The sequence below is a fragment of the Xenia sp. Carnegie-2017 genome, unplaced genomic scaffold (genome assembly GCF_021976095.1).
Source record: "Xenia sp. Carnegie-2017 unplaced genomic scaffold, XeniaSp_v1 HiC_scaffold_25, whole genome shotgun sequence".
In the NCBI taxonomy this organism is placed as follows: Eukaryota; Metazoa; Cnidaria; class Anthozoa; order Malacalcyonacea; family Xeniidae; genus Xenia; species Xenia sp. Carnegie-2017.
In genome coordinates this window covers 5,483,923-5,499,395 of record NW_025813488.1, presented here as the reverse complement: position 1 = coordinate 5,499,395, position 15,473 = coordinate 5,483,923, and the positions used below count along the sequence as shown (strand labels likewise).

Sequence of the window (15,473 nt, the reverse complement as noted above, 5' to 3'; positions counted from 1 at the left end):
AGCAACATTAGTTCATGCATGTCAAATAAGTCTAATAAGTTAACAAATTGTTCTAAGTACTTCAAACGTATCTAGCTTGAGCTTTGCTTTAGTCTGGAGCGAAGTTTGTTAAAACGCAACATATTTATCAAATGTACCGTTATTTACGAAGTGGTAGACATTCGTAAACAGTTGATGACATTATTACTGGAACTACGGGATGTTTGTTGATATGTAAAAATGATGATGTTATCAGAGGATAGGAACAGTGCAAATGTACACAGTGTTTATTGCGGAATTGATAGACAAGGCAAAAATTCGACAAAGAAAAAGGTAAATAAATGATACATGTTATATTTAATGGTTGTGATTATGTCTATTGTGTGGTGCGTGCGTGGTTTTTCCCGTACGTTTTTTTTAATATTTACGAAATTTGCATTTGCCGTGTATGTTCTATGAGCTTGTATAAATTCAAAAATTTTGGCATTCTTTTTGTCTGCTCCTTTACTTTAACTTAAGAGCTGTGTCAGAACGTGTAAAGACGAAATTCGTCAATATCTTCGACAAGTTAAGCTTTGTAATAATAATATTTAACACCTTTATCTCATATTAAATGGCCTCGAATAGATCGAGGATCACTGAAGTATGCAAAGTGCACGTCAGTCATGTAATCTTCTTGTTTGACTCAAACTCTAGTTAAAACCTTCAATATTAAGTGCACTTTGAGTGCTACTGTTTTACCTTCATTGAATAAAGAGGAAATTTTTTAAATGCTCGAAGTTCATAGGCGAATTTATTTATTAATTATGAAATGAGCTGCCGCTGCATCAATAATAACATTTCACTTTCCTTAGTACTGAGCATTGTTACTGACAGTGTTGCGGTTTTTTCAGTGCTCAATGGCAAAAATATTGCTCACAGAGAGCCATCATGTTATCGAATTATCGCAAAGCGTTTTAAAATGATATCTTTCATCACGTTAAATAATTGCTCGCAGGCAAAGTTTAGAATCAGTCATGGGTTTTGTCTATAAAAGCACGCGCATTCTCCAATCGTGTTGTTGTATTTAGCAAAACACCGCAGCTTAGAGCATTAAGAGATATGCTTATGTTGGATTGTTATCTATGATATATTTCAGAATTTGCGACAGATTTTCCGAGCATCGTATTAAATATCAGTATGTAAAGTTGTCATCAAGCTATTGTTATTATAGCTCAAGTTCTTGTAATGTATACATTGGCCAACTGTGTCTTCCTGTGAGGAGGCCTTAAGTTATTCAGTCTTGAACAAACTATAATTTACTGAAAAATAAAATGTTAAACACAATTTCGTGATGTCTTTGTGTATAATTCAAATCAATATATGCTAATTTCTTGAGCGAGGAGCCCGCGTCACGCTGTGACTCATCAAAGTATTTGTTGTCATTTTGGTTGCGATCTTTTAAAGAGTTGATTCGCCGATATAATTTATAACTGTCTAGTAACCAGTTAAAGTAGTAAAAAATTGAGAGGACAAAGCTTCGACTACGACAAGCTTATATTCGTACTTGGCCAACCTAATCTTAGAATTTGGTGAACTATTCCAAGCGTTTTCAACTTAATCAAAATGTATCATTCAATATAAAAGTTGGTAAGTTTGCATTACATTTCACTGCTTTTTCACTGAATTTTTGCATGTGTTATTTTTCGTTTGAATGTGCTCAAGTGTAAAGTGTGCGTCATAAAGAGAGCCACTTCACTTTTCTTTATCAAAATGTACATTTCAGTGTACGATCCCTTCGATTAAAATATTACATTTTTCTACAAATCTGCAAGCCGTTGGGATTGCAGTGACTACCTAAGCTCTCTAAAAAGATGACTTTGAGGATATGAAAGACTTGTGTGTGAACAGACCTTTAAAAATTTCCACTTATGGTCTTACAGTTACAGTCAATATATTATATCCGGTCACTTCGAAATCTTTAACGACTACCGGCCATTTTCATTAATTTGGTTCATAGATGATCGTTGGTTGGGACTTAAGTCCGTCTTTTAATTATCATACTGATGAAAGTCAACAAAATTGCTATGTTGTACTGTATTGTTTTGATTTTGTGTTTCGTCATTATATTTTTGCAAAAGTCTTTGTGGTAGAAAAGGATTTTGAGTTGGGCAATGTTTAATATCCAAAGATAGGCTTTGCTTTTGTTTTAGAAAAATTGCTATTGCTATATTCGCCTTGGCAATATGTTTTGTTATACTTGCTGTTAAATTCTTATTTAAATATTTGTATCCTGACCAGGTGAACAAAAACAATAACTTTAGGTCTGATTCATTGACATAGTGCTTATCGCACTTCGCATGTTTCACAGTCAGTAGCTAAAACTGCTCTGGCCGATCTGTAGCAGCCGAACTTTGCAGCGTGTTACTAAGCAAAAGCCAATGAAAACTTCTAATATTTCATAAAACTACAACGACAAATTGTTTTCGTAATTAATTTCCTCATTCTTACCATCTTTAATGATTTATGAGTTATAAAAGAGTATCCAGGATTATAAAGTGCCTGCCATTCTTCTCTCCCATAATAAGATTTAAGACCAATTGTAAACTTCATCTTTATTTTTATTCAATGTCAAAGCCTCTCTAATAAATAACGTATATTGTGCAACAAACAAAATAAAATGAAAAGCATGCATTTTAGTTACAGCTTTCGGTTTTACTATCTTTGATCCTTGATCTTCCTTTTTAAGTGGAGATTGGTGTTTTGTTTTATTTCATTGGATTTGATTATTTCCTCCTTACTTGGATTCTAGTTCGTAAAAACTTCGTATCGTAATTAGGTTACATCATATCCGACCGTAGATTGTCAAAGTTTTTCATATTGGACTGCTTTGATAGCTTTATATATTCAGCGAGGAATATGAAATTTTGGTCAGTATTTACACAAAAAGTCTTTTGTTAATGCTGGGAAACTTATATAAAGTTACTTGACGTAGGACAGAAAAGGAAGTTCACGCCTTTAGTAATCAAATATTACTTGGTATAATGATATTTTGTGATGTCAAAAACACACACGATTCGATCTTTACTGAATGAATTAAAGCAATATCGTGTGTATTATGATTAATAAGCTATGATGCGCATTATCGAAGTAAAGATATAATATTTAAATAACTTGACACACAGAATGGTAATCGTTGGATTTTCAAGAAAAATTTTAAAAACAATCAAACTATATATTTGGCCGATACCTTGGGTAAGCTTTGCTTCTAGAAAACATATTGATATATTTCTCTGCAGTTTTGTATAATGGATATTTGTTTTTATGTATATTTGATTTTCATTCGAACAATTTCTTTTATTGTGCCTCGCTAATGTCCATTGTTTGTCGTACGTTTATATTGTTCTTACAAATTGCAAAACTTTCACGATTTATAATAATAAATTCGTATGAAAGTGTTGCGAATATGAAATATCGGTTCGTCTTTTATATTCATATAATCGCTTCAGTTCAATATTTTGAATCTTGTGTTGTGTTTTGAATAGATATTTAATAGAATTGATCTTAGTGAAAATTATATTATGGCGCTTCGGCTAAGATTAATAAACAAATTCTCATAAAATATGCCTTTCATATTGCTTCGAAGATTGGCAAGAAAACTTCGATAAAGCGTGTGATAATCTTTGAAATATAAAATCTCAAGAACTATTACTAAACAGAATTTTTACTAAAACTGGTAAATACTGAACTATTTATAACGAATGAAATCTATGAACTTGGATTATTTATCTTTAAATGCGAGCGCGCCCGTTGACAAAATTGTACGTTTGTATGTATATTCGTAAGTGTAGCGTAATGTTTTGATTTGAACCATTGCTACGTATATTTAACACTTAATTTTATTTATTTCAACGACTTGTTGCCGTGTTAGTAAGAATAATACTTGATGAATTGTATTGTTTTCGCATTCCTATTTGCTGGACATTCTTTCGCACATTTCTTAGTTAGTGAGTCATGTCATTCTTTTTTCTTGTCTTAAATGATTCGCTGCAGGTCAAAAGAAATTTATTTCCGTCTTAAATCTTCGAAGTTCATTCGGGAAAACTGCTGTGTAAGTAGGCATTTTCAATGAGATCAAAGCATTTGTCAAATATTTGCTTTTCAATTAAATTTCGTTGTTGTATTCTGCTAAGATAAACTGACGAGACGTCTTTTTAAGTCGAATTAAACTATCAATTTCTGAATTTGGCCCTGATACCATAAAAATTTAAATATTTAAATTAAAGCTTCCAGCTGCCTCCTCAAGTCTTCCTTTAACGAATTGTCGAAACATGGTTTTCTACAACATAAAACATGTTATAATTTTTTCACAGCTGTTTTGAGTTATTTTTGTTTTTATTTATCACACTTAAGTCAAAATTCATATTCGTGCTGTCTGTACAAATACAGCTGAGTTATTTCTCACGCCGAAGTCTTCGTTAAAATGCCGTTTGCTTGCATTGATTATTCGTTGGTCTATCGTTGTGGCCGAAGGCAGTAAATGCATTTGTTTTATGTTTGCAGTTTCTGAGCTGTTGATTGAATATATATATAAACTTCTCAAATATTCCTTCTTGAAAGTAACTTGATATCGTTTTGATAAATGAACGTTTGGCAGACAAACAAACTGAAATAGGAAGATTAATTATTTGAACAAATGTATGTGAAACAGTGAAAGGTGTGAAATCAAATCGATTTTTCACGATGAAAGATTCTCAAGTCTGTTGTTAATAGTCTTATGTGTGAGTATAGAATGTAGATTTGTAGCTTACAGTCTACGGTTCGTATGTGGTGTTTAATTCTGATGCTTTTTAATTAAAATTGTATCATATGTTTTTATGATTTAAGCGTATCTTTCTTCCGAATGTTTGAACGTTATGATTACCTAAACAAGTCTTAATGAAGACTTATTTCGGTATACGTACAAAACCCCGGACAGCGATAAAACAAAAATTTAAATTTAAAATGTATAATGTGTATGACTGGAGTTTCAATAAAATTTCTGAATACTAATGAACGTTTTATCTCTTTAGCAGAAACCGTAGAACTACTAATTATAGGAATGGTTTAATCTTTTTAATTTCAGGATCCATTTGAGAAAGAAAATGGGGATCATTGTGGGTTCTCCTCTCATGTTTCTCAAGTCGTCAAAGTAACATTTTAACTTTTCCGTCCTTCAACAAGTGGAACTGTTTCAGCACACATGAACGAAGGTTACTAGTGCCCAGGAGTCGCACGGAAGCGTTCGTGCTTGTTCACTGATGCTGTCTCCTCGCTCAACAACTTAAATTCATCCCGTGATAGTAAGATTATTACACGTGATAAAGTTCATATCTTACAGGATAACAAGGACGATGAAGTCATAAGAACACGTGACATGATGAATACAGTTGCGTCAGTCAATGTCACATCTTTGGAGATCAATGATCCTCGTAACAGAAAATTATCAAATCTAGAAAATAAAAACCATCAGCAGTACACGTCACGTGAGAAAATGCAGCAATCACCATCATCGACAAAAGTCAAAAAGTATACATTTCCTATTTCAAATCAAATTTATAAGGAGAAAGTGAAGTTAAAAGAAACGCAAGCAAGTAGTGAGCCTAACTCGTCTACGGAGAATCACCAACCTGCCAGCCGAAGTAAGTCCCATGGTTCTATCACTGAAGAAAAAACTGTTTTTGGTTTCAAAATCATGAAGAACTTGCCCAGCAGTTCTGACCAACAAAATGGTAAAATGTCAAGATCATTAAGCAACCTTGGGTTGAAAGACACAATGAGCAGAAAGCCAGCCACATCTAGGCATTTTGAAAAGGATGATGTCGATGATTTAAAGAAGGATTATGGTGGTGATGTGGATGTATTTCATGACGAAAAGGAGGAGTCCTTACATAAAGACAAAACTCCACTTGAAAAGAAAGGAGGCAGTAAGAAGACTCAGTCTCACACGAATCCAGTTATTCATACAACAGATAAAGAAAAAAAGGTGAGTGAAAGTGTAAACTCCATACGAGAGCGTGTACGTGATAGGAAACTTAGGAAAGAACAGTCACATCAACCTACGAAATCAGAATCACAATCATCGCCATTGATGGAAAATGTAAAATCAACCGTGAATGAGGAAAATATATCTCTTGAAAATAACTTTTCTAAAAGAGACAGAAGAACTTTGCGTGATTTTATAGACGTGACTTCAAGCGAAGCAAATAGTCTAGATCAAAACTCAAATGTTAAAATTTCTCAATATGGCGAAATTGGAAAGAAGGATCATGAAAAATGCTCGTTGATCGATGATCAGATGATAGGAAAGGATAGTATGAACCTAAGCAATAAAATTGCAAAAAATTTTGAAAAAGATGTAGATTGTGAGCCAAAGACTTTCGATAAAAACTTGAATGTGGCAAGCTTAGAGAAAACATCTCATGGTACAACACATATGAAATTAGACATTGACGAAACATCTTCGGAAATCAACGGAAAAACGAAAACTGAAAACGATTCTTCTGTCAACAAAAAAACCAATGCCACGCAGGATTTGCACGAAGGTAAACAAGGAAACTCGGAAGTAAAAAAATCATGTAAACGAGAAACACGTAAAAAGCAGCGATACCAACGCTCTAAGACAATAAATTCTTTAATGTTTGATGAAATATCGTTGGATGCAAGGAGAGAGATGCAACATAAGGGAATGAATGTTGAATCAAACGAGTCTCTGGCTTTGCCTTCTGTCTCCGAAATAAGGAAGAGATTTATAGAAACAGAAAATTCTTCCGCAAAACTTAGTGAGTTGGGCTTATTTTTTCTAGCAAAGCAAACGAAAGTACTTCAAGTAAGACAAAACACGCTCAAACACGAAGGCTTACACTTCTAGAAGGCATACGCTTGCTACGACATTTGCAACCCAGGACCCAAATGACGACTTCATCGTTGGTTTTGATTTGAAAACAAATGAAGATAAGCGTCGAGACAATGTCCTGAAAAACGAGGAAACTAAAAATTCAAACACATTATTGACACGGCAAAATGCTTTATCTCACAATTTGCCGCTTAAGTCTGATGAAGAAAATTCATCAACGCTTGATTCTGTAACTCATAATACAAATAGTAAGGGCTCTTTCGATAAGAATGGTAAATCGTCTTATCGTCAAAGAATTTCGTCAGATGATATCACCAGTTCATCTATTCATGCTGTTAAAAAGTCTGAATCCGTTGTAAGTTTGAGAGAAAGATTTTCTAAAGGTGGCGCACCTGAGTTTAAACTAGCCACTTCTAAATCAATGTCGCACCTCGACAGTGAAACAAATAGTTATGGTAAAGATAATAATGTGAGAAAGATTATTGAAGAAGCAAAGAATTTGAAGAAGTCCTCTTCCACTGGAGGAGATGATTGGGAAAATTCTAATGAAGTTTTTGAGGACCGACAAACATATCTTAACAGATATCTGTCGCAAGACGACCATCCAGTATCACGGAGAGGATCGAGTCCAGAGGAAGAAGGTGAATCAGGTGAAAAATCTACTAAGAAAGTTGATAAAAAGAAAACGAAGTCTCAAAATAAACGAAAAGCCAAGGTAAGGGACAGACGTGCACAAACCGTGGCAGGTAGTTCTTCAAAAGACATATTGAAAGAAATAGCCGACGTAAATATTGATAGTGATGAAGGGAACAGCATTGTTTCATCAAATTTCTATGTAGCACCTTCCAGCTATGAGGATAGAGAAAAGGAGAAACCTCAGCTAGCACGACAGACAAGTGATTTAATACCAGATAATTACTTATCACCATTCGAAGAAAAGAAATCCGAACTTCAGGGAGACAAGGTATTGCAGGAAAATGCTAAAGCACTTGTTAAATCACATATTGTCAACGAAGTCGGCGAACATGATGTTGAGCTGCCGAATTTTAAGGAAGCATCCAAGGATATTAATGGATTGAAGAGGACATCCAATGGTGATGATGCAGAAGTTTCGGTATCAAGACCAGTCTTTTCATCAAGAACAAGACGAAGAAGTAAAAGTGAATCGGGGATTGATACATTAGCGGATCAAGAAACAGAGGAATTGGAAATTATTGATGCAATGGAGTTAAAGACTTCATCTACATCTACAATTTTACAAACACGTAACGAAAAAGAGTCGTTGAAAAATGGTTATACGAGTAAGTCAAGTCAGCATCTGGATGATTATCTGAGCACAGCTATCGAGACTTTGACAAAACAAACGAAAGGTCAACAAAGATCATCTCCTCGTACTTTTTCACAACAAGAAAAGTTTACGTTCAGTGAAAATTTTGGTAATGGCGTTAATATAAATGGCGAAAGTCATATGGTAGTGAAATCCCCTCTTAATTCACATTCTTGGTCAACGTCTGATCTTTCTAAATTTTTCAATCGTGATGGAAATGAATCGAGTTCAAAAACAAGACAGGTTGACTTGTCAGCAATGGATTTCGATGAAATATCTTCAAGTACAACCAGGTAAGGTCGGATTGTTTCCAATTTATTTGGATATGTTTTGTAATCATTATTTTACCACATGTTTTATTCTTAGACTGCAATCACTTACGGAAGGTAGAACAAAAGCAAGACCAAAACGTGTTAGTTCCAAATCCATGAATCCCATGAAATCTTTAATGGAAAGAGCTGACGTTAGAGTGACGACGGAAGACTCTGAAGAGGTGAAGTTACATTTGGGAGGGAAAGGGCTATTGCCGATTGCTCACATGGCATTTTGAAAAGGAGATTGTTCATAGACTAAGGTTAGCGTAGTTCGTTATGCTAATGCAATCTACAACTTCTCTAATTTTAGAAAGAAAGCAAGTCTGGTTTTGAAAACCCAAAAGACGAAGTGCTCCAAGGAAGAAACGATCGCAATTGGAACCATGTTAGTACTTCATTATACTGTTTTCACATTATACTTCATTATTGACATTGTTTTTATTTAATCATTGCTATGTTTAACAGTTCATAATTTTTAATGTTTTAGGGAGACGACATACATTGGATCCAGTTGCTTTAGCTGCTTTAGCAAGCCGCGAGGATTTTTCCTCTGTGTCACTAAAAAAAACGAAGGGACCTGTTAAAGATAATATTGAATATTCTGGAAGTTTGCCTGTCATGTTAATTCAGATCAAAGGTATCGACAAGCTCTAAATTCAAGTTCAAACTAATTTTCCCACTTAAAAAGAGAGATTTTGTTTGTTGGTCATAGGTCGTCGACAGGTGCAAAGTCGTCTAGTTGAACCCAGTCTCTCATCTTTAAACAGTGGCGACTGTTTCATTCTCGTAACGGAAAAAGAATTGTTTTGTTGGATTGGAGAAAATGCCAACACCATAGAGAAGGCGAAGGTTGGTGTTAAAATTTGCATTTTGAGAAAACTTTACTCAACGAGTGTATAAATCGCATCATTCTCTAGCACTCCCCTCCCCCCAAGAAAAATTTTAAAATGGTATTACGTACTATAGGCGCTTAATATGACAATATTGGAGGTTATTAAATTGTACAACAAGACTTTATATAGGTAGAACTTGTCATTTCAAAGGCAATTACATATTTTATACCATGCGCGTTTTCATTGAAACATTAAAATGGAAATAAATTACTAGATGCATAACCCTTTCGTTACGCAAGGCTCACTCGAAAATCCGCAATAGACGAAGCCCCTGTTATTCAACTTTAGCCAGGATAAGGATGCACCCCCGTTGGAAAATCTGCACCCTCCTGTCAAATAAGCATTAATCCACTCCTGGTATATAGTCGTTGTAATAGTACTGTGTTGGAAAATTGACTGGACTTGTTGTATTCTAGAAATTCATGAGCAAGTTAAAATAAAGTTTGTTTCCTGCATACCTGTGTTGTAAAAGATAATACGTTTTCTTTTTTATAGAATATAACAAAATTTATCATTTATAGGCCGTTGAAGTGTCTTCAAAGATTCAAAAACGTCGTGATCTGAACTGTAAGACTGGCGATGTCTTGCACATAGATGATGCGAAGCGCTCCAATTCACTACCATACAGAAAGTTCTGTAAAATTTTAAATGGTGAAAGTAGTTTTGACATTGAAGATGGCTCTTTGTGTCCTGATGATGAAAAATATGAACGTGAAGTGGTTGCAACAAATAAAGTCTATAAATTGAAAGAAGAAGATCCCCCGCATTTGATTTTGATGAGAGAATATTGTGGCTACATGCCACAGTTTAAAATGCTAAATACAAAAGAGGTTAGGGTTTGATTTTAAAACTGTATTTTAACAAATGCATAAAGTAAATGCCACATGTATATAGATGAAAAATCTTGTTTTCATCTACCAGAGTCTGCATAAGCCGGAATTGTGTTTTAACATTAGATGAAACAATTTCATGCTTTAATTTTTTCCTTTTAATTAGGTGTTTGTCTTCGACTTTGGCACTGAACTATACGTTTGGACTGGACAGCAGTCGTTATCTAGCAAGCGAAAGGCAGCTTTTCATTTGGCTGAGATGCTTTACAAACAGAAATTTGAGTGTGACTCGAACATTAACCCAATGGATCCGAAACGCACAGTCCAAGAGTCTTCTAAGTCTGCTGTTTATCGTGATGCAGAGGGTGTTGTTTGTGCACGACCCGCGTGGACATTGTATGGAAAACTTCACGAGAAAGCCGAAACTTTATTGTTTCAAGAAAAGTTTTTCGACTGGCCAGATCCCACGAAAATCATTAAGATGAAAGGGCATGTGAGCAGTGGTGAAGTTCAAGAGGTATGGTTCTAGTCTTCTGATCGTTTCATTACCTTATATATACGAGAATCAATAAGGTTCAGTATAGATAGATTTGTTATTTCTCGACATTTAGCGTCTTCCTGCTATCGAACTTACTCCTTGTAATCCCTCTGAGATGATGAAACCCGTTGGAGATCTAGAAGCCATCTTTTTAGAAGCAACCAATCTGGGTCGTGGTGTTGGCACTCCGAACGTAGAAATCAACGGAGAGGTAAAAGAAGGAGATCTGGTAACTACTCTTGGCTTGACCGTATGGCTCGTCACTCAAAACAAGCATTTCGTTCTGACCAAAACAAGCGAGGGACATTTTCATTCAGGTTTTTTTTTTCATTTTTGTAATGCATGCTTAATGTAGCACGGAACTAAACGTTTAGTTAGAACAACAAGTATCTTTTACTGTTAAACAACAAGTATCTTTTACTGTTAAACAACGGGTATCTTTTACTGTTGAACAACAAGTATCTTTTACTGTTGAACAACAAGTATCTTTTACTGTTGAACAACAAGTATCTTTTACTGTTGAACAACAAGTATCTTTTACTGTTGAACAACAAGTATCTTTTACTGTTAAACATCAAGTATCTTTTACTGTTAAACAACAAGTATCTTTTACTGTTGAACATCAAGTATCTTTTACTGTTGAACAACAAGTATCTTTTACTGTTGAACATCAAGTATCTTTTACTGTTAAACAACAAGTATCTTTTACTGTTGAACAACAAGTATTTTTACTGTTGAACATCAAGTATCTTTTACTGTTAAACATCAAGTATCTTTTACTGTTGAACAACAAGTATCTTTTACTGTTGAACAACAAGTATCTTTTACTGTTAAACATCAAGTATCTTTTACTGTTAAACAACAAGTATCTTTTACTGTTGAACATCAAGTATCTTTTACTGTTGAACAACAAGTATCTTTTACTGTTGAACATCAAGTATCTTTTACTGTTAAACATCAAGTATCTTTTACTGTTGAACATCAAGTATCTTTTACTGTTGAACAACAAGTATCTTTTACTGTTGAACAACAAGTATTTTTTACTGTTGAACAACAAGTATCTTTTACTGTTGAACAACAAGTATTTTTTACTGTTGAACAACAAGTATCTTTTACTGTTGAACATCAAGTATCTTTTACTGTTAAACATCAAGTATCTTTTACTGTTGAACATCAAGTATCTTTTACTGTTGAACAACAAGTATCTTTTACTGTTGAACAACAAGTATTTTTTACTGTTGAACAACAAGTATCTTTTACTGTTGAACAACAAGTATTTTTACTGTTGAACAACAAGTATCTTTTACTGTTGAACAACAAGTATTTTTTACTGTTGAACAACAAGTATCTTTTACTGTTGAACAACAAGTATCTTTTACTGTTGAACAACAAGTATTTTTTACTGTTGAACAACAAGTATCTTTTACTGTTGAACAACAAGTATTTTTACTGTTGAACAACAAGTATTTTTACTGTTGAACAACAAGTATCTTTTACTGTTGAACAACAAGTATTTTTTACTGTTGAACAACAAGTATCTTTTACTGTTGAACAACAAGTATTTTTTACTGTTGAACAACAAGTATCTTTTACTGTTGAACAACAAGTATCTTTTACTGTTGAACAACAAGTATTTTTTACTGTTGAACAACAAGTATCTTTTACTGTTACAATGCATAACTTAAGCACGGAACTAAACGTTTAGTTAGAACAACATCAGGTATGTTAAATTATTGTAATGCATTCATGACTAATCTGCTTCTTCTCCTAGGCGATGGCTATGTTATTCGATGGGTATATTTTGTTGCTAAGAATCGGATAGTACGCGACAAACGTGGCCGAATTCGCCCTCTGACCGGTAGACAACGATGTGCATATTTCTTTTGGCAAGGAAATGAATGTAGCGTGAGTGAAAAAGGTGCAGCTGCAATAATGGCCGTAGAACTAGACGAAGAACGTGGTCCACAGGTAAATTTCAATGCCTCGTTTTATCAAGATGTCTACCTGTCACTCTGGCATGAAGAATTTTAGGATTTTTTATTTTGTTATAATTTGATATTTTTACAGGTTCGAGTTGTTGAAGGAAAAGAACCACCTCATTTCTTGAAATTATTTGATGGTGCTATGGTCATTCATTGTGGAAAGTGAGTGTCATTCTTAGATTAATATAGAATATGTTTAAACTTCATGTAAGACTTTGTTCTGTACTTATTCAATGTTCTTGTATTCAATTGTTCTGCTTTTTGTATTAGACGTATAAAAGTGGATGACAAAGTGGATGACGAGTTTTCAGGTTTGAATGGCCTCTTTTGTTTTGTTGTAAGAAGTTGAAAATCGTCAGGATTTTTTATTGTTGTGGGATAATTTATTCATTTGAAACCATAAAATCATTGTAGATAAGTCAAGGATAAGAATGTACTGTATCAGAAATGAGGATTCGACGGAAGGTTGTCTTGTTCAAGTGGAACGAAGGTAGACAAAACTTGACATAAATTTCTATTTATATACTTAAATTTCTAAGGAGGAGAATAATTTTTGTAAAATCTTGCTTTGCAATTGTTTCACTTTTAAAGATTCGAAGTGTTAGGTTATTTTGGAATCAATTTGTAATCCTTTGATATAGGTTTTATAAATCTTGTAGAAATGTTTAGTTATTACATCTAAATCTCCAAATCATCGGCTAACTAATTGGACCAAGGTCGCTTGAGGTGTTTACGAATGTATCTTTTTCTTTTGAATGACAATAATTTATGACTTGCGTTTTCAGGGCATCCTCTTTGCGTTCAAAGTCATCTTTTATTGTCGTGGATTCAGATGAGGCAAATGTCTACGTGTGGCATGGCTGTCAGACAAACGAATTTCACAGACTTTCTGCTGAGAAAGCTGCAAATTACATCAAAGAAAGGTGAAATTATTGAATGCATATATGAGTTTTTCATTTGTTGTTTTATCATGTAACAACTTACATAAACCAATTTGTTTTGTTTGTAGTACGTATATAATGCAAATGACCCTAGTTTTTCCTCGCGCTGTTGTTGGTTGCTGTAGGGATGTTAATAGTTAAGGGGGGGGGGTGCACTTTATAACATAACAAGAATTAAACGTGTGCGATGATTGGTCAATACCTGAGTTTGCATTAGACTGTGCAAACCGACTTGAGCTCAATCAATTTTATCGATAGAAGAGAATTTTCAAATCAATCACAAATATAATAATGTGTTAAATGTATTTGTTATCACTATTTTTATTTTATAAAAAGAACTAAAAGATGGTTTTTTTCGTGTTTGCACTAGCTTATGCCAACCTCCGAGACGTTTATGAGAACTTTCAATGTTTATTTTCTAGGTGTCCATTGGAGATGAATTTTTATAAACAAACAACGATATCCGTAAATGTATTTGAAGAAGGAGAAGAACCTGAAATATTTTGGACAGTAGTTAGTGGCAACAAAGACAAGTATATATCGTTGTTAAACGGTAAAAGAGTAGAAAATCTTTTGGTATTGCACTAGTTGCGATGGGCAATAACAATTTATCGTTTGCTTTTCTTTTCATAAAGATTCGCCACGTGACAGTTACTGTCCACGTCTTTTCACATGAGCAGTGCTACAGGTCATTTTGTATCCACTGAAGTCCTATGCCCGTCCAGATATCCTGGAAGAACATGTCCATTTCCAGTCCTTCAAGAGGACCTTTATGGCTCATCTCAACCTGGTAAAAATGTTAAAATGATTTTTTTGGTACAATTATTACTGTTTTCTGTCCAAGGAAAATGGAAATTTTTATGAAGTTGAGACAGTCAATCCTAGCTTGAAATAATTTTTTGCACAAAATTATCGTTCGTTTGTGTGGAAAATCAATATCATTCTTCCCGTGAAAGAGCATAATATATTTATATACCAAGGCTTTGTATGGCAGCTGGCTTTGCATAGAACTTCTGACTTTGTATAGAACGTCTGGATTTGTATAGCACTTCTGACTTTGTGTAGCACTTCTGGCTTTGTATAGAACTTCTGGCTTTGTATAGCACTTCTGGATTTGTATAGCTCTTCTGCCTTTGTATAGCACTTCTGGCTTAGTATAGAACTTCTGGCTTAGTATGGAACGTCTGGATTTGTATAGCACTTCTGACTTTGTATAGCACTTCTGGCTTAGTATAGAACTTCTGGCTTTGTATAGCACTTCTGGATTTGTATAGCTCTTCTGGCTTTGTATAGCACCTCTGGCTTTGTATAGCACTTCTGGTTTGTTATAGAAGGTCTGGCTTTGCACACCAGTTCTGCCTTTTTATAGCACGTTTCCTCATTAAGCTTTTAAAAATTAAGTGATATTTGTGTGTTTTTATTGAAACATTTTTGTTTTTTACAGCATCCTTTATATTTGACGTTGGCGATGAAATCTATGTGTGGGAAGGATGGATGCCAGTTGAGATAACTAAGGATAAAAGGGGATCAGCAAAAAGACGTTGGGATAAAGAAAGAAAACTTACCCTACAAACAACCATAAATTACATTAAAGGTAAACAATGTCGGTATACAGGCTTTTTTTGAACAAAATTCTGTTGTTTGTCGTTGTTCTTGTCTTGTCATTAAACTTTAACGTTTTGTAAAGAATTGCATCTAGAGGAAAGTTCATTATCATCACCAATTTTCAATTGTTTTTAAGAGTCGAATGGTCGTATTAAAGGAGCGTATGTTGTTAATGGCGGTTTGGAACCGT

The 15,473-nt window shown here is 34.2% G+C and overlaps 1 protein-coding gene across 5 annotated transcripts; it reads left to right on the top strand.

Moving 5' to 3' along the window:
- The first annotated feature begins 6 nt into the window (after positions 1 to 6).
- LOC124452688 (supervillin-like) lies at positions 7 to 15,229 on the top strand. Of its 5 annotated transcripts, XM_047003277.1 has the most exons (15): positions 8,547 to 8,673; positions 8,805 to 8,879; positions 8,982 to 9,131; positions 9,207 to 9,343; positions 9,909 to 10,217; positions 10,384 to 10,734; positions 10,829 to 11,072; positions 12,527 to 12,723; positions 12,823 to 12,899; positions 13,008 to 13,048; positions 13,152 to 13,227; positions 13,523 to 13,660; positions 14,101 to 14,231; positions 14,314 to 14,468; positions 15,123 to 15,229. In XM_047003277.1, exons 3-14 carry the CDS (start codon positions 9,113 to 9,115, stop codon positions 14,352 to 14,354), a joined length of 1,761 nt encoding a protein of 586 aa, XP_046859233.1. In that variant the 5' UTR covers positions 8,547 to 8,673; positions 8,805 to 8,879; positions 8,982 to 9,112; the 3' UTR covers positions 14,355 to 14,468; positions 15,123 to 15,229. The 5 variants fall into 5 exon arrangements, with proteins under 5 accessions (XP_046859234.1, XP_046859237.1, XP_046859235.1 ...); XM_047003281.1 differs by lacking the exons at positions 9,909 to 10,217; positions 10,384 to 10,734; positions 10,829 to 11,072; ... (6 more) ...; positions 14,314 to 14,468; positions 15,123 to 15,229 and adding exons at positions 1,392 to 1,608; positions 5,084 to 8,473 and having other exon boundaries at positions 9,207 to 9,292; XM_047003278.1 differs by lacking the exons at positions 8,547 to 8,673; positions 8,805 to 8,879; positions 8,982 to 9,131; ... (10 more) ...; positions 14,314 to 14,468; positions 15,123 to 15,229 and adding exons at positions 7 to 312; positions 5,084 to 7,348.
- Positions 15,230 to 15,473: the final 244 nt, after the last annotated feature.

Bases quoted from the DNA above. Each gene is read 5' to 3' on its own strand.
- LOC124452688 (XM_047003277.1), top strand. The intron at 12,900-13,007 runs GTGAGTGTCATT...TTTTTGTATTAG, and splicing joins ATGGTCATTCATTGTGGAAA to ACGTATAAAAGTGGATGACA. The intron at 14,232-14,313 runs GTAAAAGAGTAG...CTTTTCATAAAG, and splicing joins GTATATATCGTTGTTAAACG to ATTCGCCACGTGACAGTTAC.